Source organism: Asterias amurensis, chromosome 21 (genome assembly GCF_032118995.1).
Source record: "Asterias amurensis chromosome 21, ASM3211899v1".
Classification (NCBI taxonomy): Eukaryota; Metazoa; Echinodermata; class Asteroidea; order Forcipulatida; family Asteriidae; genus Asterias; species Asterias amurensis.
The window spans coordinates 13,974,660-13,995,421 of NC_092668.1; the positions used below are offsets into that span (position 1 = coordinate 13,974,660).

The following is a 20,762-nucleotide window of genomic DNA, read 5'->3' on the forward strand; positions in this document are numbered from 1 at the left end:
ATACAGGATACATGACCTAGATGGTGTCAGCATGATAACAGGCTATTGCCACCTTCGATGCTTCTGGGTGGCAAGGCATAATGACGCAGCCACACCGTTTTAAAGTGGATATGTTAAAATCACATCACACACTGTACGGGGAATCCAGGCTGATATACAAAACTGATAAGTTACGATCATGACTGGCATTGCCTGGCAGAGTGTATGCATTTTTTTCTGTAAACCAAAATTGCCAACCCCAACCAAATTCCTGATGTTTTTTTAAAAGGATTCCCTTTTTTAACCGATTTAGATAACATCAATTTCCCCTAATTGAAAAGCACTACGACAGTGCCAATTTTGGTGTACAGAAAAATATTGCGTGCGCTGTGTCTGTGTGTGTTTCAGTCATGGACTGAGCAGTTTAGTTGCTTAGGCTTCACACACCGCAGACATCCGGTAAAGACCAACAAACTACGTAAGACATTTTGCGGTCGCATTGTCTAATAATATATCATCACAGACTTGCTTTAATTTGTTAATTTGCCATAAACTTTAATTTAATAGCACCGAGCTCTTTGTAACTTGTTATAATCATTACCTAACACTTGGTATTGATGATATAACCTACTTAAAGTACAACGCCACATTAAGCAACGAATACAATATGTATTTGCATACAATTAGCACCATGCAGTGCAAAATAGAAATCAGTTGTTTATTTTTGTCAGCCCAAGTGCACGTATATCGCACCATCTGAAAAACACTACATCCGCTCCGCACAGGAAAATCACTTGTTTATCTAGTAAGGTCTTTGCCGGGGCGCTAGGTCCTCTGACTATCGCAGTCATATCAGGCGCCTGGAATGTCAGGAATTCACTGCATATTCATTGTTAATCCTACATAAATCAAGCCTATCGGGTTGTGATTGGTCAGTTGGCCTTCAATCGCAGCGGAAATGTAGTTAATATTAATCTGGTGTGCATGACATCACGAAATGCTTCGTTAATTGATTGGCTACACTGGCCCCCCAGCTGACACGGCTGGCTGTCAATCACTGGGCGCGGAGTCTTTTGATGTTAGCCGGTCGCCTTTGCGTCTGTACACAACTGAATGGTCCCAGTTCATTGACGTAGGACGTAGAAAGAAAGTGGAGTCAACTTGAAACGGTTTCGCCGCGATTTTTTTTCCCGTGGATTTTTATACCCGGCTGTACAATGCCACAGCAGCCCAGCCGTAGTGGTGAAGACGATGGGCCACCAGATGAGACCAAAACCTACCATACCGAAGGAGAACAGGAAGAAAAAATCAACGAAAATGCCGTTGGAGTACGCGAATCCTTCGATCACCTGAATGATGTCAAATCGAGCCTTGTGAACGAGGGCGAATCGGCGAGCAGCTCCACCAAACCCAACACAACTTCACAGGTATGTTACCGTGTCCCCTGAACCTTACCCACCGTTCAAACACCCCCTGTCGTGTCCACTGATTCCTAAGCTACCTGAAAACCAACTTCTTTTCTGTTTGTTTCTGTCTTTTCACAGAGGAATAAACGGTTAGGACCAAGCGAGTATGTGGACTCGATCACAAGTAGTAAAGACGCACGAGTTAAAAAACTACATGGACTCCCCGTTGGCGAAGGTGGGTAGTGAAGCCACGCCGTTGAAACGCGGCTCTGTACGGGTATTCAGTTGCATGTGTTGTGCTCTATGTAATTGTGTGTGTTCTGAAAGCTATGACTCAGTATACAAAGTGACCTGGTGGTTTTTGGCGGACACAACAGTGTCCTAGGCCGTCCATTTTACACGTGTGTGTCATACAGAGCAATATCACTAGCCTTAGCAATCCATGGTGTGACTGTGCGGTCAGAAAGGTGCGAAATTTGATCTCCTATAGCGGGGAATGGGTTACACAAAATGGCCGTACTCTCAACACATAAACATGCTGCACTTACTTGTCACTGTGCAGTACGAAATGTACATAGACACTAGACCCCTAACTACTTGATGAGCTATACCTATTTTTGCATTGACTGGGCACCATTGTAACAATAACACATTGTTGTGGATGGGCTAGCATGTGTTAACTGGTTGGTGACTCTAGGTTTACATGTTGTGGGTGTCAAGTTGTAAACTGGGCTACCCCATTTTGGTTGGGGGCCCAACTAGTAGTACTGGTATGAAAATTGTGCAATGCATTCATATGTTTTGGTTGCAGTGCATGATCCAATACATGTCAAAGCATGCCTGGTCAAGCAGTGATTGATTCCTCACTGCTGGTTTTAACGTAAGGTCTACATAGTACATGTGTTATTTCTTGAATTATGAGGTTCATTCCGCTATCGTTTCCACTAAAGAGACAATAGCGGAACGAACGTCATAGTTCTACTAGAGTATACATGTGTGATAGTACTTGGTACTTGTTGTGTAGACCCACACGTATCATAAAATGTCCAAACATTTCCGCCAGAAAATGATGTATTATAGAATTATTACTGTTATGACATACAGTATGCACCGTGACTTTCAAAAATTTAAAATCTTGAAAGCACTTCAAGTAAAACGCAAGGAAAAATATATAATTTCAAATTGTAAAGAGATTAATGAATAAAGCACAGTTCACACGAATCTGCGCATGAGCAGAAAATTGTGTGATAAATGGCTAAAGCGAGGGTGGTGGGGGTGATATAGTAGCACTGGTTTGGTAAAAGGTTGTCAAAATTTGCTGGAACAAACTGAGTGTCCAAATTGGTCGCTTAGTAACAATACATATTTGCATAGATAAAAAAGTGTGTCCATATTTAAAACCGTATGTCCAAAAGAAACCCATACACCCCTTTCCCTCTTGCTAACACTATAGGGAGGTTACTTTACGTTAAATTACTTTTAGGCATGATGGAAAATCAAACCTAAAAGCAATTTTTCTTCTAGTGCGATTTGAAGCTTAAAAAGAAACAAATCTGTATTCCGCGTAAAATATTATTTTTACAAACAATTTTAGGTCCAAACAACCCAAGCATACATGCAGATAAACAAGAATGAGGCCAGCCTTTTATTCACGACGTTAACAAATTCACTAATGGGAAATCACTAAAGTCAACAATAGAAACTAGGGCGGTATTGTTTGGTGGATTGGGTCGCTGTGTTTCCTACGAAATGATTAGTAATGGATGAATAACTTATACCCACTGGTCCGTGCAAACATCTGGTTCGAGCACATACATTAGGAACATTTCAAAACTCGTGCCACAATTGTTCACAATTTGAAATAGACATATATTATTTATTGCATAAAAGACCCAGCAGTTCCTCCAAATTCATAACAATGTCACAAATATTTCCAAAATGCCAAGTTACATTCGAAACCCCAAACTACACCCCCTAAAACAAAACATGATATTTTCTAAAAACCGTTTCCATGATAACCAAAACCCCCAGATGTAAAACTTATCAAGAAAGTTTTAACAATTTGTTTAGTCTTGTACTGGGCTTCAAAATAACCCACAGCACCCACAGCAATTGCCAGTGCCCTAAGCTATTGCTGTGGTGCCCTTTGCAAAGTTTCAAAGCTTCACATTTTTCCTCATAGAAGTGCCCGTTACCAGAGGAAAATTGCTGTGCCCCTTAAATAGTGAAGTTCAAGACCTACTTATAGCATTCTTAAAACCAGTGTTAAATCTCATACTTTCGTGAGAATTGTTTTCCTTCTCATTGGTAATAGATACTCGAATCAGCTTTTAAGCCACATGATTGTGTTTACGTTTCGTCTGATAGAGCTTTCCAAATCGCAGTTAGATCTAGAAGCCACCACCAGACCACTGTCTGTTGCGTTTGTGTTTTGCTACCAGCTACACAAGACATGACTCATTTTTTACAAATGGAATGGATGACAAATGTTTTTTTTGTGTGCCGACACCATTATGTTCATTGTATGTTGTATAGTGTATTAGGAATGTGTAGTGTATTTCAGTAGTGCATATCATGGCAACCTTTTAAAGCCAGTGGACACTTTCGGTAAACGGTGTTGTCCAAGGCCCACATTTCGTGTATCACAACTTATATATAATAACAAACCTGTGAAAATTTAGGCTCAATCGGTCATCGGAGTCAGGAGAAAATAACGGGAAAACCCACCCTTGTTTCCGGTTACTATAAATCTGTAATTCTCGATGTCGTGAATTGATAGTTGTTTTAATGTTTTCTCAAAAAGTAAAGCATTTCATGGAATAATATTTCAAGAGAAGTCTTTTACCATTACCTTCTGTAAACCCTGTAAGTTATTTGTAAATCTGCGAACTTTTATTATTTTTTTTCTGTTCCGAAAGTGTATAATGGCTTTAATGATGGTGCATTTTGTTATGACACATCTTAGACTCCTAAATATTGCTTCATTTTACAATTGTGCATTGTCTGGTACTCGAAACATGTATCGTCTCTTAGTCTCGATTCTTCTGCATCAGAGCAAGCAAGCAGGGGCCAATTTCAAAAACCTTTGACGGGGCACCAAGTCCAGGGGCAACTGAGGAGGCCATTGCATTCATGTAATTTTTGGCCTGACAGAGTTTGGCATTACTGTGTGTTTGTTGCGCTATCCTCAATTCTCTACAGGTGCACAACACAACATGCTGTGTCTCTGCTTTTAAGGCAGTTGATACTATTGGTAATTACTCAAAATAATTATTAGCATAAAACCTTACTTGGTGACTAGTAATGGGGATAAAACATTGTGAGAAACGGCTCCCTCTGAAGTGACATAGTTTTCGAGAAAGAAGTACTCCCCTACTGTGAATTGATTTTGAGACCTCAGATTAAGAATTTGAGGTCTCGAAATCAAGCATCTGAAAGCACACAACTTCGTGTGACAAGGTGTTTTTTCTTTCATTATTATCTCGCAGCTTCGGCGACCAATTGAGCTCAAATTTTCACAAGTTTGTTATTTTATGCATGTTGAGGTACACCAAGTGAGAAGACTGGTCTTTGACAATTACCAATAGTGTTCAGGGTCTTTAGATGACAAAAAGATAGGCCTAACCTATTTAAATAATCATTTATAAGGATCTTTAAAATTAGTTCGGATTTATACATTTGATACATTTGATACAGATAACCTACTGAGATTTTGCAATCTGATAATACTTTAGTTTGTTATGATTTGAAATTCAGTAAGTTGCAACAAATTAATCAATCATGAATTATGGACGGTGGGTAATTTCATAAATGAATTGAGGCATTTATCATAAAGCTGTTTGGGATCCATCCTCGTTTCCCATTAGCACCTCAGGTTTTCAATATCTGTCGGTTCGGGAGAGTGGCTAGAGAAACGGTTAATTATGACAAATCTCTCTGTCCCGTGTACACAATGCCGTCCACCAACTGCCCCATGCTTGACGGCTGGATTGGAAAGAGAGGAAAAACCCTTGGTGCATTGTGTTGTTGCAATACAGGCGGAAACCAACCGACCATGCGTGACACACTGACAAAATTTGCATTTTAAATCTTTAGTCTGTACAATCTGGGAAGGGGGGGGGGGGCTCTCTTGGGGTCAGGGGGGGGGGGTAGGATGGAATTGGTAAAGCCTGCAGATTGTCACCTGTGTAGTAAAAACACGGAAATGGGAAAATGTGTTTTGAGAGCAAACCCCTCCCCCCAAAAAATCAACAAAAATGGCTTAAAAACATTTCAAACAGGAAACTCAATATATTTATTTAGGATTAGAGTTTTCATATTTTCTAACTGTAAACTTGGAATTTGTTATTTTTTAAAATTAAACTTGAAGGCGCGTACTGTGTTCTTTTGATAAATTAGTCAAATTACGCCAATCAATATACATGTAGTTGCCTAAATAACAAACTTGCTTTTGCCTTGGTGCCCTTTGAAATAACCAGAAAATATTTAAAACAAAATGCCCACTCTAAATAAAATTTGCTTAGTCCTCGCAACAGTAAATTATCAGGCTTCAAAATTTGGTTTTGAAAGCAAACCCCAAAACCCACACAAATTGTGGGACTTTCTAGTTTTTCAGATGCATATATATTGAAAAGTTCCTTTATTTAGGATTTGAGTTGCCCTCAAAGTATCAGGCTTGCTTGGTACACCAAATAACATCAAAGTGTATTATGTCAGTGATAATTTGCTAATTTTATGAATTTACGACCGGCTGATTTCAGCCCTTTAAACTCTGCACTGCTTTGGGTTATTCCATTAGCAGAGCGTGGTGATAAATATTTGAGTGGTCTTTGGTCTTTGTACGGGTGTAAAATGCCATGCCGTCTGTTCTGTCCCGAACCCAAACAATTGACACATGCTGTAATAGCTGTATTTAACACTCGGCCAAATGTGCCCTGCTGTGTACTATTGTGGTTTGTTTATTCATGAGATGATGTTTATTATTCATAAAAACATCTATTATTTGCATACAATTAGCATCTTTTATTGAAAGTTTTTTTTCAGATGAATTATGGAGGCTTATGCAATGATATAAGCTGCCTCATTAAAAGGGATGTAATATTTATTGATAAGTGGATGACTTGTGAACTGATTGTTATTGTTTTTCCCCTGATATTTATTACTGGTAGTGTGTTATGAACAAGTCAATCAAGCCTTGAATTGCATGGAGGCTACAAAGGCCATCGCCTCTGTTGCCCCTGTTCTTGGCCCTTGTGCCCCTTCATATTTTTTCTGTAAACTTTCAGATTTTTCAATAGAAGTACTCTTTGTAAAATGAAAATGGCCTTGCCCTCTCAAAGTTGAAATGTTAAATGTTTTTAGACCCTTAACTTGTCATTTCTGTGTGATATTCATGGTGGTGTGGGGCACAGGGAAGTTAGGGGCCTCAGAGGTATCATGTCTTATGATGCCCTGGTCTTGGCATTGGTGCCCCATCAAAGAAAATACCTTGCCTTGTCCAAGTTTAGGTTAAACTCTATTTCATTTTGACTCCCTGCTTTCAAGCAAGTTTGTGGAAATTTTAGTACTAAATTCTGGACCAAGCATGATGTAGATCGCAATTTTCCTTTTTTAGCGACATATCTTGAAATCATAAAGGTGCTACATAATTGGGTCTCAGAATTCATCACTGCATTAACCTATCTTTCTGAGAGTTTCTATATACTCAGTGCCTTGAGTACCTTGTTTGGTAGGTTATGTGCGCTATATAAGACTTCAATATTATTATATTATTTTGTTATTAAATCATGGTTACAAACCTGTTTTCATTTTTCTGCGACCTTTCCGAGCACTTTTAAAAGCAAATTCTGGCCAAAACACTAACGTAGGGCTGATGATCAGAAAATCTGCTTATTGGTTCTGTTTGCTAACCATTAAATTAATGGGAACCAGTTAGATACACGTCTGTACATCATATTGTATTTTGACTGGTAATCTGCAACAATTTACTCAGCTTTGGTAAGAAGCTACTGTAAATTAAATTAGTCCCTTCCCTTTTTACATATAATCATTATGAAATATGAGATAACTTTTTCTGAAAAAAAATTAATGTCGAGGGTCGTCGCTTGAAATGGAAAAATCATTATGAAAGACAGGTTGAGGGAACTGCTGTTGAGCTGGTTTCCAAGGCCAAGCATGGATTGTTTATTAACAGATTGTGCAGTGAACCAGTTAATGAACAAGCCATATTGACGTTAATTACACTTGCTTATATTATGAACTTGACCCTCCTGTATGGATGACTACTCGCTGTACAAAAAATCTTTGACGGAGAGGTTCGGCTTACGAATTTAATATTGTTGAAGTTCTGTCATTTTTCTGTATTAGTTTCTTTAAAGGCAAAGTTTACCTTTGTTTTTTTTTAATCAGTTCAGTAGTTTTAGTACAAAAAAAATGAAGGTAAAAACTTTTTGGTCGGGTTTTTGAGACATCACTGAAAACTCTTTATGCCTTTTTACTTTCAAACTGTGAAATTGTTTTAGTGTTTTTTTCTTCTCGTTTCAATTCTGGTCTGTTACACAGTTTTCTGGTCTGGCAGTAAATTGTTTGAACTAGAAGTCTTGAGATCTTGTGGGTTTTTCCCACCAAAATCGAGCCCTGAATCAGTGAAAGGTTTCATACTTTATTCATATAAGGGCAAGCCATTTTATAAGGGCACTGGTAGGCCAATTTTTTTAAGGACAAGTCAGTTTTTAAGGGCAAGAGTGTTTGCCTATGATGGAAAAATGTACGATTCTTTGGCAGAGAATTTCAAACGTATTAAGTGTAGGGCAGGGGGGCACCAAAGGGCATGACCCATCAAGGCCACCACTGCCTCTGTGAAATGACCAACTCTTCAGTATTCCCTTTTTAACACTAAGCTATGAAAACTGATTTTCTTAGAAGGGATAATCCCCACTTGTTAATCCTCATTGATCATTTATCCAAAAGGGATTAAGTTTTCTCTGCGCCCCTCCACCATAAAGTGGAGCGGTACCTTCAGATCTTTTTGTTGTACTTTATTTATTTTCTTCCCCCGTGTCATTTTTTCCCGACAGGTAGCAAAGCGGAGCATTTCCATGATATTGCACGGTTTGCAGCTTATAGCAACCTGGCGATCATCGCTGGGGGTTACCACCCAAATGGCTCCATGGTACCCGGCTCTTCGGTAAGCCCAATTTTAAAATTTTCAACTTACACTAAAATGATCGTTTTATGTAGACTTATCGTTTTGCGCCATGTTCACAATTTTTAGGCAGAAGCTATGAGCCTCAAAACATTTTATTAGTCGGTAAGCATGTTGGGTTATTTTGTTCTTGCGATTTGTAGTTTGTTCCCCAGTTACACAATTTTTTCAGATTTGTGTAAAAATTTTAGTGGTAATTGCGCGATGTTCATAAAACAAACGTTAAAATTAATGTTTGTAATGTAACTAAATCATCAAAGTGTAAAAATACAGATTCTCAACTTTAAGGAAGCTTTTTGGTTTCCATGTTTGCCTCGTCCACCCAACACTCAAAGAAAAACTAAGAAACAGCTCATAAAAAAAACCTGCCTCGGCTGCTGAAGTCCTTTTTTTTATGGTAGTTTTGGCGTTGATGAATCAAGTACATTCCATCCTTTACACCTGGTGCTTAAGCGAAGCCAGACGTCTCACCTATCGCTGCGCCTCGTGACAGTCGTCATCTGACATTGACACTCTGTCTGTCGCTACGCTAACGTTATCCACCCGGCGTCACGTGCACTGCCCACGGGCGGTGACCAGCGCAGGGAAGAGCTTTCTTTGATTCTCCGAGAAATGGTGTCTTCACTCGAACTCTTCACTAAAATGCCGCGATATACACTTGAGATTAGAAAATATTGTCAATTTCTCGGTGGTGTTGTCCACCTTCCTTATTAAAGGATGATTCGACACTGGTTTTGAATTTAGCTGCACTCGTTCTTCTTATCTTGTTTACCTTGTAACTTAAATCTACAGTATCGTCCCATTTCAATCAATTTTGTGATTGTAGAAATCAGTTTATAACAACAGGTGTCAGATTAAGTAGAAAGCTTATGATACTCTGTCCCTTTTTAACCCTTTCAGTCTTGCTTTTGTTTAGACTAGCTTTTTGAAGTTTTTGTATATATAAAAAAGTCTTTCTCACCAGAAAAAATGTAAATTGCTGATTTTATGTTGCTTTGGGATCTCCCAAAGTCAGTAGTATTTCCTGAGTGATAACATATCTCCTGTCATAACAGTTCAAAAACCATAACAAATATATCAGCCGCTGTTTTTTCGTGAAAACATCTTTTTCAGTAGAATTTTCACTGGTTATTTCTCGACAACCATGCTTGAATTGAAGGCAGACATATTGAGTTGTGTTCTACCTACAGATTTTCCACTAGCCTTTCAATTAGGAAAGTGTGCCACACTGTGGAAAGTTGCCTTTTGCTTTCAATCAAAACACTTGAATATACATTGGCACATTTTCTCGTTCAAGGTGACGCTGATATTTCGTTTGGTTACCCTGTTTTTTAATCTCAGACACTACAATCACACAGCAGGCACGAGTGTTCTGTTTTATTAAATTTTTGTCATGCTGAGAATTAGACCATGCTTTTACATCGTCGCATTGAATGCTCTTCCTTTTTTCTTCTTTGTATGTGTTCGCATTTCAGCCCCTAGCAACCTCCAAATTTCATGCATTAATGTTTCTCGGCTCGCCTGGCACTATTTGTCAAACCAATGCAAATAGAAGTTAACGTTTGTTTTAGTTTTGGAGCAGACATAATTTCTCCATTCTACAAATTGCATCTCAATCATGATGGACTGCACTAACATAATTTTTTTTTTTAAATCAGATTCTCAATTTTCTTCTTCATCTCTGAAAAAAAAAGAGTCCATTCAATTTTTCCCCCTAAAAATAGTTTCTCAACTGTAGCAGTTGACATACTATATAACCTTGTTGTGTATTTAACAGATTCCCATCCACAATCATTAGTACACAACCCTTCTTCCCGTTAGACATTTAAATAATCGTGAACTTCTAATTACCAACAATCCGGCTGTCGTTAAAGTTCATTGTGAGTTTTCCAGTGAAGCCTCCCTTTTCTTTTTTATTCTCCCCGTTCTTCCGCTTACCCTTTCTATTCGCTGGAGTTGTGTGTAAACACGGTCTGTGTGCTCCGAAAAAACCCTACTGTATTGCTAAATTGTCCCGCACATTGTTATGTTTACATAGCTGTGCATGAGGGCTCGGTGGACGTGACCTTTGACCCTAAACTACCAACCGGAGCTCCCATTTGTTTGTACACATCACCGAGACTGATATAACAGTACAGCGACCATTGATGAATTACACCAACTCTCATCATAACTGGTTGTCCGTGGACGGCCGGTTGCCTGTACCCTAGTGGTGTTTAAGTAGTTAACACCGAATGGCGACGACGCGTTGCTGGCAACAGTTTTAATATTGAAGGCGACGTCTACTAAGCGGATTGGAAAAAATAGCTTAAATATTCACTCTAAATCACTTTAAAGCTTGATTGCATGGTGCTCTGCTATACAATCAGAATCTATAAGTATAAATGAGGGGATTTGTTAAAAATCCTTTGCTTAAAAGCAAAGTATTGGTTTTGTTTTTATAACCATTTGATTGTTCTAATTCCTACATAAATGTTTACAATAAAACCAACTTGTGAAAATTTCCTTTCATGTAGTCAACACAGGAAGAATAATCCGTAATTGGAAGACACAACACAAAGAAATATTTCTCGCAGTCTAATTGTTTCTCAGATTTTTTATATTTTTTATTCCAGATTTAGTAACCTTTGTTAGGGAAAATCAAAATCTGATGTATTCTTCATGGGTGTACTCAGATTCAGAATATCATTAAATTATTATTCATAAAGCACCTTTAATAATGAGGGAGAAGAGAACAAAATAAACAAAATGTTTGAAAAGACATTTTAATTTAAAAAAACAAAATTTCATGAGGGATGGATAACCTTTAAACCAAGTGGAATTTACCTGGCAAAGTTTTACCGTCACACAGTCCATAAAACAGACGTTCCAAATTGATTTAAATTTACAGCCCCTCTTTTTCCCGATAGACCAGTTCACTACCTCGTAAAACCGTGTTTAATTCTCGCGATGTTCCACGTACCCGCCGTGTACCTCTACGTGGATAATGCGGGAAATCTAACGTACACGTGACGTACACCTGTACAGGATCCATGCCCAATATCTAAACGGGTTAATTAATATCGAACGGGGGCAATGCCGAATCAATCTTAATTGACTTAATGCACAATCATTTTTGTAAATGCCCCCCCAAAAAACAGTTGGCCTGGAGTAAAGCATAGATTAGGGGGTTTTGCCTTGCGTTTGTCTTGGCTTGTGTGTTCGGGGAATTGGGCAGTTGTTAGATGGTGATTTGAAATTTCTGCGATAAATGTGGAGACAGTTTTAACGGTGGGGTGTAGTTTTTGGTGATTGTCGAAGACCAGTATTCTCACTTGGAGTATCCCCACCATGTGAAAATTTGGACGGAATTGTACATCAAAGTTGCAAGAAAATAATGAAAAAAACCCTTGATGCAAAGAACTGTGTGCTTTAAAATGCTTGAGAATGGCTTCATGTCTGAATATTTGCTCAGATACAAATTTGTTAATACAAAAAACATGCCTCTTTCCCTAAAACTCCATTATTTCAAAGGATGTTGTTTCTAAATGTTTTATACTATCAACTGCTCTCCAGTGATCTTTACCAAGTAAGTTTTTATGGGCATTAATTCATGGAGTAAATACTGAAGGTACACCTTCCCTTTAAGTGTTTAATATAATAATTTGTTTTGCTCTTATTGGATTTTGTAAACAGGTTAAAATAATATTTGGAAAATTTGAAAAGAAAACACACGTGGGTAAAAGAATTAGCAGTATAGACTGAAGAAATTATGAAAGTGTGCTAAATCTACGCAAGCACAGGTAGCCACGACAAAATTAATCCACGCATGAAAGGTATGGGGGGGGGGTCACTTGGTTAAGAATGTAGAACGGTGCAGTATTTTCTATTCCTTTTGATTAAAATGAGATCAATGCGTGTGTGTGCGTGTCATCCATAAAGGCCAAATTTTTAAGAGAAACCATTTATGTGGGAATTAAGCTAGATCTAAACGCAAGCATGTGCCAGATATAATAAATACTGGATCGGGCGCACATGGCTAAGGCAGCGGCAAACAATACCAAGGAACAATGCCTTTTGAGATATCTATTCCAACCGCCAGCAGTTTTTGTTACTGATGACAGTCACACAGTTTAAAAAAAAGAATATTTCTGTGAAGAAAAACAACGGCCAATTCAGTGAAAAAAAAAATCTTGGATGATCACCCGCTATCTCCCCCCCCCCCACCTTAAAAGATAAATATGACCAGGTAAGACCTCCCTCAACATCCTTCGCCACCCAGTGACAAAAAGAGAATAAATAAAAACTGTATAATGTAGATTTTTATCGGGGTAAATTGACAGGGTTCTTTGGGTATGACAGTAACCCCTAGAGAGGTCTGGATGTATTGACACAAGTTGTTTGGTTGGACTGTGGAGGGAGTAATGTGCTTTGCGAGTCGGTGCAAGGGCCGGACTTGATGCGTCTCGATTTGCTGTGAGCGGGGAAGCAGAGTGTTTTGGTTGCTTTCTTAGGCAGGGGGTCATGACTTCTTTAGCATTGAAGAAAATATCTGAGGTTCTGAAATGACACTTGGGTAGTACTGTACCAACTGTTGCATGGGTTTTAGATAAGATATTTAGTCGAGAAGTATATCACTTGCTAGTTGTGATTTGTTGTTGAACAAAGACAAATTGACTAGAGTGAGATTTGAATCAACGACTGGAATTGCATGGAGGATTGCTCTGGCCTTGGCCTTAGCTTCAATGTCCCTTTAAAAAGAAAAGTTCCAATAGATTTCAAGATTATCCAATGGAAGTCCCCTTTGCAGAATGAAAACAGTTTTGCCGTTTCAAAGTTCAAATTGCAGGCACTCTACCAACTGAGCTATCTATTTAGCCCAATCTCTTAAAAACATTACAATCCACATTTTCTTTAATATCCAAACAATAATTGTGTCTGGAATTATTATTACTATTTTTGTGCAACTCCTAAGCCATCCATCAATCCATAAACACATCTGTTGCCTTTACAGACGCAGTCGAAACCTTTTACTTCCTTCATATTATAGGAATGTCTTCACAGAAACATTGCCCCAAACCACTTATCAGAGCCTGAAAGAACAGGTTGAATTTTGTCCAAACTCCAGGTGGGACATAGCCCCCCCCCCCCCCAAAAAAAAGAAGAAAAAACACACAAAAAAACAACAGATTTTTAAATGGTTAAAAGTCTGATATCACAACCACAAAAAAACCAGTGTGAATTCCATTTATACCCTAAAACAGAGGAAGACAAAACACCCCCCCTAAAGAAAACCTCAACTTGCTAAGTGGATAATTGCTCCGAGACTGGTTCCTCTGTTCCTCACCTTTTGGCCAGAGATGCAAAGTGGGTCAAGGGATGATTGACAGCCGAGTCGTGACCCCTGACCTGTTTATTTTTTTAATTGGGCAGTCCATTACAAGTACAGTACCCCCCCTGTGTGCCAGAGCTTTTTCCATGAAACTCTTGTGGTTGTGGTTTGTCTGTATTGTTAACTCCTGCACACAACAAGTAGGGTTGCTAATGCACTGGGGTTTTATGTTTCTTCTGGTGGATGGAGGATATTGTTTGAATGATGTGTGACCGACCTTTGGAGCAAATAGTTGTTGGTCCAAGAGGCCTTTTATACACACACACAAGGACTTGGTAACTGCCTTTTTATGTAAACTGTTTAATGACTTTTGAAAAGAAAGGGGGGTAATGAGTGGCCAGTTTGTGTACAGCCTGCTGTTTGTATGCATGAAGTTGAAGCCAGTATTCGACTGGAGTGCAAGAGAAAAAACTGCGGAGTGATTTTCAACCGAAAGGGGAAAATAGAAGTAGCTGTTGCAAACTGCTTACAACCAAAAGGGCCTATTGAATAAATGTAAAAGATAGTTCATCGCCTGACGTTCCAACGGCTTTTCCAATATTCCTCAACAAATTTCTTGAAGTAATATCTTCTGCAAAGGTTTTGGGACTCGGAAGAAGTTTTTAACATCGGCCCAAGATTTGCCCACACCCAAAAGGTTGCAAATCCTGAGCCTGAACCCCCATCCCCTCTTTTTAAGATTAGCCATCAAATCTGGAGACACAAATTCTAGAGTACCAGATGGAAAATCATTCCAGTATCTGCAATGATCGGCTTTCCGTAATCAAATTATCCAGCGTTTTCTTGTAAATATTTAATTCCCCTCTTTTCTCTCTCCCTCTCACGAAAAAATAGATGATAAAAACAAAAGTCACAAATTGCTGAGGAATTAGCCAATATAACTGAGGATCTTTAATTAAATTTATTTAAAGATCACATAATGATAATTGGAAATAAAAATTACCTTTTACTTTTCTTTTTTGAAAAGAAACCTTTAAAAAAAAACAGTAGCTGCTGTTTTCTTCAGAGGTTAAGAATTCCTGCTCTTTGATCTACATTAACCGTAAGTTGAGATCTTAGCTGGCCTGTATGCTTATTTGTTAAAGAGCAAGGGCACCGAGGCATTTTCTCCTCTACTGGAGCATATTCAGGGCACCAAGGCAATGACCAGGGCGCATGGAGAGAATCCCTTGTGTTGCCTCCGTGAAGTATCTGGCCTGTCTTAGTCTTTCAGACCATTTAGTCAGCAATGGCCCTTACTGGATTTTTCTCAGGTCCCAATCTCCTCCTAAATGATCAGCAAATATGTCCCGTCTCGTAAAACTTATTTCTGGTCCAGTGGAACTTTTGAGATGCAAGTCTCGTGGAGGTTTTTGTAACATTCCAGCGCGGCCTACTCTCCATTGTGGTATTGTGTTCTCAGGGGCAAACTGTTGGTTTACAGAATTTTATCGATAGACAATTTCTTTAGCAGGTTTTATTTGTCACCATTAGTCTAATGTACTCTCATTGATACCTAATGTATGTTCTCAAATATGAACCATCATACTACCGTTTTGTTAAAGCTGATTCACTTACTAAGAATTTTTATTAAACATTTGTTTTGGGTTTTCTGAGTAAAGGTTAGCGTTCGACAAGCCAGAATGAATAAACTCCACGTGGTGTTTCAAAATTTGTTTTCAAAGTTGTTTGGAACAGGCAAAGCCATTGAAAAACTACTGATGTTCTAGACCTTTTTCTCTCAAATGTCTGGTTCAATTGAGGCATTACTTTGTTCTTCAATTCAATATTTAGGTTATTATGAGGCCATTCGATGAGTTGGTGGATTGCTCGAAACAATTTTAAAAAAATTACAAAACATAAACTATTCTGAATGGCCCATTGATTTGTTCGAGCAAAGCATACTTGTGTGCTCAGATGAATTGAAAAAAAGTGTTGTTGCGGTCTTTCCCTGGAGAAAGTTGTTTTCCTAAAACGTTTGAAAGTCGATCCATCTCCGTCAGTCCTTATGTTTTGAAGTTGCTTTGTTGTCTTCCTCGTTAACGCCCGTCGTCCTCATTATGGAGAGAAAAGTTTCAGTCCACAAAGATCTCCCAACTTTTCCTTTCTCAACCCTCGGTTAAACGTTAGCGCCCAGGCTTTAAAAGGCAAGTGAGAGGCTAATCCTAAATCTTGGCTTGTGTACATTACGTGTGTGTGCGTTTATTTAAGAAGTAGAGGGATAGTTTCTTGGGTGAGATTAGGTCTTTGTCAGAAGGCTCTTGTGGCAAAGCCGAGTAGAGGGGGGGGGGGGAGGGAGTCAACCACAGAAAGTCCAACTTCGTTCTCATCCTGGCGAAGTGTTTAAACACCATGACCCCCTTCAGAGTGCCCTTTTTAAGAAACTGTCATACTTGTACGCCCCCCCCCCCCCCCCTTTGGTCCGAGCCCGAGGACAGTGACCAGGAGAAGTTCTGCCCCGGTCCGGAAGATGAATACCCTCCTTCCCTTCGGCATGAATCGCTTTACAAAAAAAAAACACCACCTTTCCGAGTTCTCAAGCGACATTCTCCTAGAACATGTTCAGGTCTTTAGCCCCTTGTATATTTATATTTGACCCCCCCCCTCATTTTCTTCTTATGCTTGTAGTAGACCTATCGTTAAGGATGTACTGTGCAGTGTGCAGCTTTACTTAGGTTCGAGTTACCAAATGCTTTCCTGATCCGTGTGTAGTGAATAGAGACCCCAGTCAAAGGCCCATTCCGGGGGCCATTGTCTCCGCCGATCGTGTTTGCACTGTGCAAACGGTTTGATGGACGGGCAAGAGGTCTTTGAGTCGGTCAGGCTCTCTTGCTGGCAGGCATTGTTCCGAGTGGCGGGCCCCTTTCTTGAGGGGGGATAGAAAAGGGGAAAAGAGAAACAAACACCACAGAATAAAAAAAAAACTGGAAGAGTTCAACCGGCTCTTTCTAGCGGTGTGTCAGGGCGCAGGGTGTGATGGCGACAATAGTGGCAAGACAAGCCATTTGCACGGTTCAGGCAAAAAATCCGACCCCTATTGTAGAGGTAGCTGATGGATAGGTTTTGTTGGAAGAAGGGGTAGCATACACAGCATGCATGTACACAATTTAATTTTTAATTTATCAGTGAATGAATGTTCATTTAATTTATATTGTTTGCGAAACTGCACGTGTTCCCGTCGTCGCAAATTAGTTTTTCATTTCTTTTCTTTGCAACCATGTATCCAGTTTGGGACAAATGACTCGAACCGAGATGAACTTTGGACGGTTGCCTTTTGAATGGCAAAGAGCTGTATCAGAGCTCACTACATGAGGTTTTTTCAAATGTGTCCGAGTTGCAAAAGAAAATCCAGAAGCAATTATGTTTATCATCCTCTGCAATTTCTTGTCGAAAGCTTCATGCAGTTTGTATGTAATTTATTCTTTAAAGACACTGGACACTATTGGTAGTTGTCAAAGACAATGATATGCATATTAAGCTTTTTGGAGAATTCTTTTGTCAGAGTTCTGTCATAAATTTTGTTGTGAGGCAGAACTTTCAGTCAGTAATGTAACATGTCTTTGCATAGTACGTTCATTTTTGTCTTCTTCTAAACAGTGATGGGCCTAAAAGCATTTCCGCCTGTAGTATAAATATTTCATTTATGTTGGGTTTATTTTACTTGTTAACCAGTTATTAGGCCCCAACTCAACCATCAAGAACACATTCGTTGTGACTATTCAATAAATCATACCAAAATATATATAAGGAAAATTGAAATAAGATCTGGAAAACACATAATGTGTAACTCCAGAGCAATTCCCTATAGAATCAGCGGAAATACTCAAGAAAAAATGCACACTGACGACAAAAGCCACATCTGCAAAAAAACGCAGCGAGTGGAAGTCACAACTCACAATGCAAATGAGAGATTTCCAGATCTGATGAGCGGGAAAGGCACGCTGGGAGTTCAATGGAGTGTCCCCACCAGGGCACAACCAAGTTTACAGATGATACTTTTAGCTTTTGTAGACGATACTTTCATTGTTGTGTTTTATGTGAAAGGGATTAGACTATGCTAAAACTTTGTTTTCATGATGGCGTGTGTATGAATTATTTTGTTTTTGCTGCCAAAGTTTTGGCTTATCCCCCAAAACTTTTCCATTTTTGAATCAAGTTGTCTTTCTTAAAGGCAAAGTATAGCTTTGGTTTATGAACCTTTTGATTGTTTTTATCTTATATAAATGAAGATAATATGATAAAACTATTATGTAAATATTTTATTTCAAAAGGTGGTAGCATTTTTGAGATATCGGGAAAAAAAACTGGAGCGGTTATCTCCCCACAGGAAGGATAATCTGCAATTGGAATACACAATCGTATTTGGCAGAAACGTTTCTCAGATTCAAAATTTGGGGATAAAACTAGTGTCTTTTTCAAAGTGAAAATGATTCTCAAAATGCGTTATACTTTCCAAAGCTGCTGTACTTCCTATAGAGCCAGGACCAGATCCTATGTTCTTACCTAGTAGGCCCAAGTTTTTATAGCCATTAATTTTAAGAGTGATTACCAAATCATAAAAATCTTCACGTAAGAATTCTTTGCGCCCCAAAACTGAAAACTTTGACTGCCTTCCACAACTGCCGCCAGTCTGAACTATGTTGAACCCAGATAGACAAAACTATTATGATATTTTTGTTCTTCGCAAGAAGTGGTAGTAGAGATCACTGGTGCCAGCTCGCAGCCAGCCAGCCAAGCCCCTTGGCTGGCCAACCTATCGGATTTCCGTTGGGAAAAGAATCCAGCATTCACCAGGAAGTCGGCTGATTGAATTGGACATGTGGGGGTCAGAGGGCACAGTTAGAGGTCATATTTAGTTGACCTTTGCCAGGGCATGTGATGTGTACTATGGATTGCATGGCAACAGGGGGGGGGGCTGGAGTGTAGGGGTAGTGTTCATTGTTAAAGGAGTTGTGTAGATGTTTGTGAAGCTGCTGGTCTTGTTCCCTGTGGCTAATAGTAATACCAATGATAACTAATGTTTCTCAATGAGTTACCAGACTACCTGTTGCTCTGCACCCGTCTCTGTTTGGGTTCTATTTATCTGAATGGCAGCTTAACAAAATGGCTGCCCCCAGATCATGACATGTTTCAGCCATGAATTGGAATAAAGGGTGTCCAAGTGGGCTGGAAATTTAAAAAACTGCATGTCTGAATTGTCCCTTTACATGAAATGACAAATAAAACAGGGTGTCCAAATTTAAAACTGGGGGTCCAAAAAACACCAAAATTCCTTTGTTTCATTGAGAAGATTTTGGACGTTTTCAATGACTGTTTTTTTTTTGTTATGATAACTGTTATTGTCAGAGATTCCTTCTCCATCAACACAATATATGCTAGCTCCTCACTGTGTAAATGAACGTTTGTCCTAACACGATTCTTCAATCCCCATGAAAATGATCTCAAGCTCCCAATCGACAAACAAAAAAAGACTGTCGGCCTCTGTCTTGTCTTCCTGTTTATTTAGCAACGGAATTCGACAGAGCAAACATTGCTTGTCCGTATGGTTGGATTTGTAAATTGAGCTGTAGTCAGTGCGTAGGAGGGGGAGGGGGTTAGGGGACGGCTAGGGGAGGGAATTATCGGAGCCGCTTTTAATACTGGCTTCTCTGTCGCCCAACACCATTAACGGGTCTTAATCCAGTGTGATCATTAAATTTAGTGTCCGGTTTGCTTTTGTCATGTTTTTCTTTTTTTTCGTCTTCGTATTCTGTGTCTGTCATGACTTTGTCTGCTCTGTCTGAACTTTATTGGTAAACTCGACTCTTTAAAGGGGCTCTCTCCAACCTTTAAAGGTGCCTGCAGCCTGCGTTGATGTGTATGGAAAGTTGTTGTTTAGAATATTTTTGGTTGATTTTGCTCTTTCAGTTTGTAGCTGATTGATGCAGAGAAGTATCCACTTCCAGTTTTTTTCAGTTCATGAAACTTTTTAGAAAACTTTTGATGGGTGAGTGTACTTAAACAAAAAATGATGCAAATAACATTGTAAGCTTGTTTTATGCACATTTTCATCCTCACATATTTTGAAAAGCCTTGGAGGGTGTGCTCTTACATGTTTTTAGCGAGCATGACCAGTTAGCTTGTCATGTCACTAACTAGTCCATAGGCTTTTCCACTCCATGTTGTTTCTAAAATAGGGATGCTTTTTATCACTGAACTAGCTAGCCGAACTACTTGGAGTATAGTTTAACTAGCAGGCCTTAAACTTCATTCTTGAAAGGGCGTGTCAATTTTTTTCTTGTAGGGGGCACTTCTATATTATGGGGAAAGTATAAGTTTATATTGGAACCTTGCAGAGGGGCACCACAGCAAAGCACAAGGTACCACGGCAATTGCTGTGGGTTATTTCAAGGCCTGAACTGGTCCCCAGGTCTAATAACTGGCATTTTGGTCAGCAAACCACTTGGTAAGCGAGAGAGACCACTGTAGATTGATTTGTAAACAATTTATTTTTTTCTTCGGCCACAAACTCCAGCTTGAAACCACCCCCCCCCCCAATAAAATAGAACGTTCTTATTAAACGCTTTTGTTAATTGGAGTAATCTTACCCTATGATAATTAACTGGGCTAATTACATACAAGGACAATGGGGATTGTCCCATTTTTCTAATTCCCAGTCAGATCGCGAAAGTTTTGTTCCAAGCCGATGAATGAATTGTAAAGGTCTTGCGCTGATGTAGCTTACAAATTTTATATATTGACAAAATAATCCACTTGTCTCGGCTAACTGGTCTTTCTCTCAATCCTCTAACCGCTCTCTCCCTGGCATTATTAAATTTTCATT

At 39.1% G+C, this 20,762-nt stretch overlaps 1 protein-coding gene across 2 annotated transcripts in view; it reads left to right on the plus strand.

The window, feature by feature from the left end:
- Positions 1 to 1,036: 1,036 nt before the first annotated feature.
- The window catches only part of LOC139952823 (transcription factor 7-like 2), a 90,302-nt gene continuing 70,576 nt past the window's right edge, over positions 1,037 to 20,762 (plus strand). The window contains exons 1-3 of one of the 2 annotated variants that reach the window (XM_071952068.1): positions 1,037 to 1,406; positions 1,524 to 1,620; positions 8,462 to 8,571. In XM_071952068.1, coding sequence (XP_071808169.1) covers positions 1,197 to 1,406; positions 1,524 to 1,620; positions 8,462 to 8,571 — 417 coding nt within the window. In that variant the 5' untranslated portion in view covers positions 1,037 to 1,196. The remainder of the gene's footprint in view (positions 1,407 to 1,523; positions 1,621 to 8,461; positions 8,572 to 20,762) is intronic. The other variant, XM_071952069.1, reaches the window with a different exon arrangement.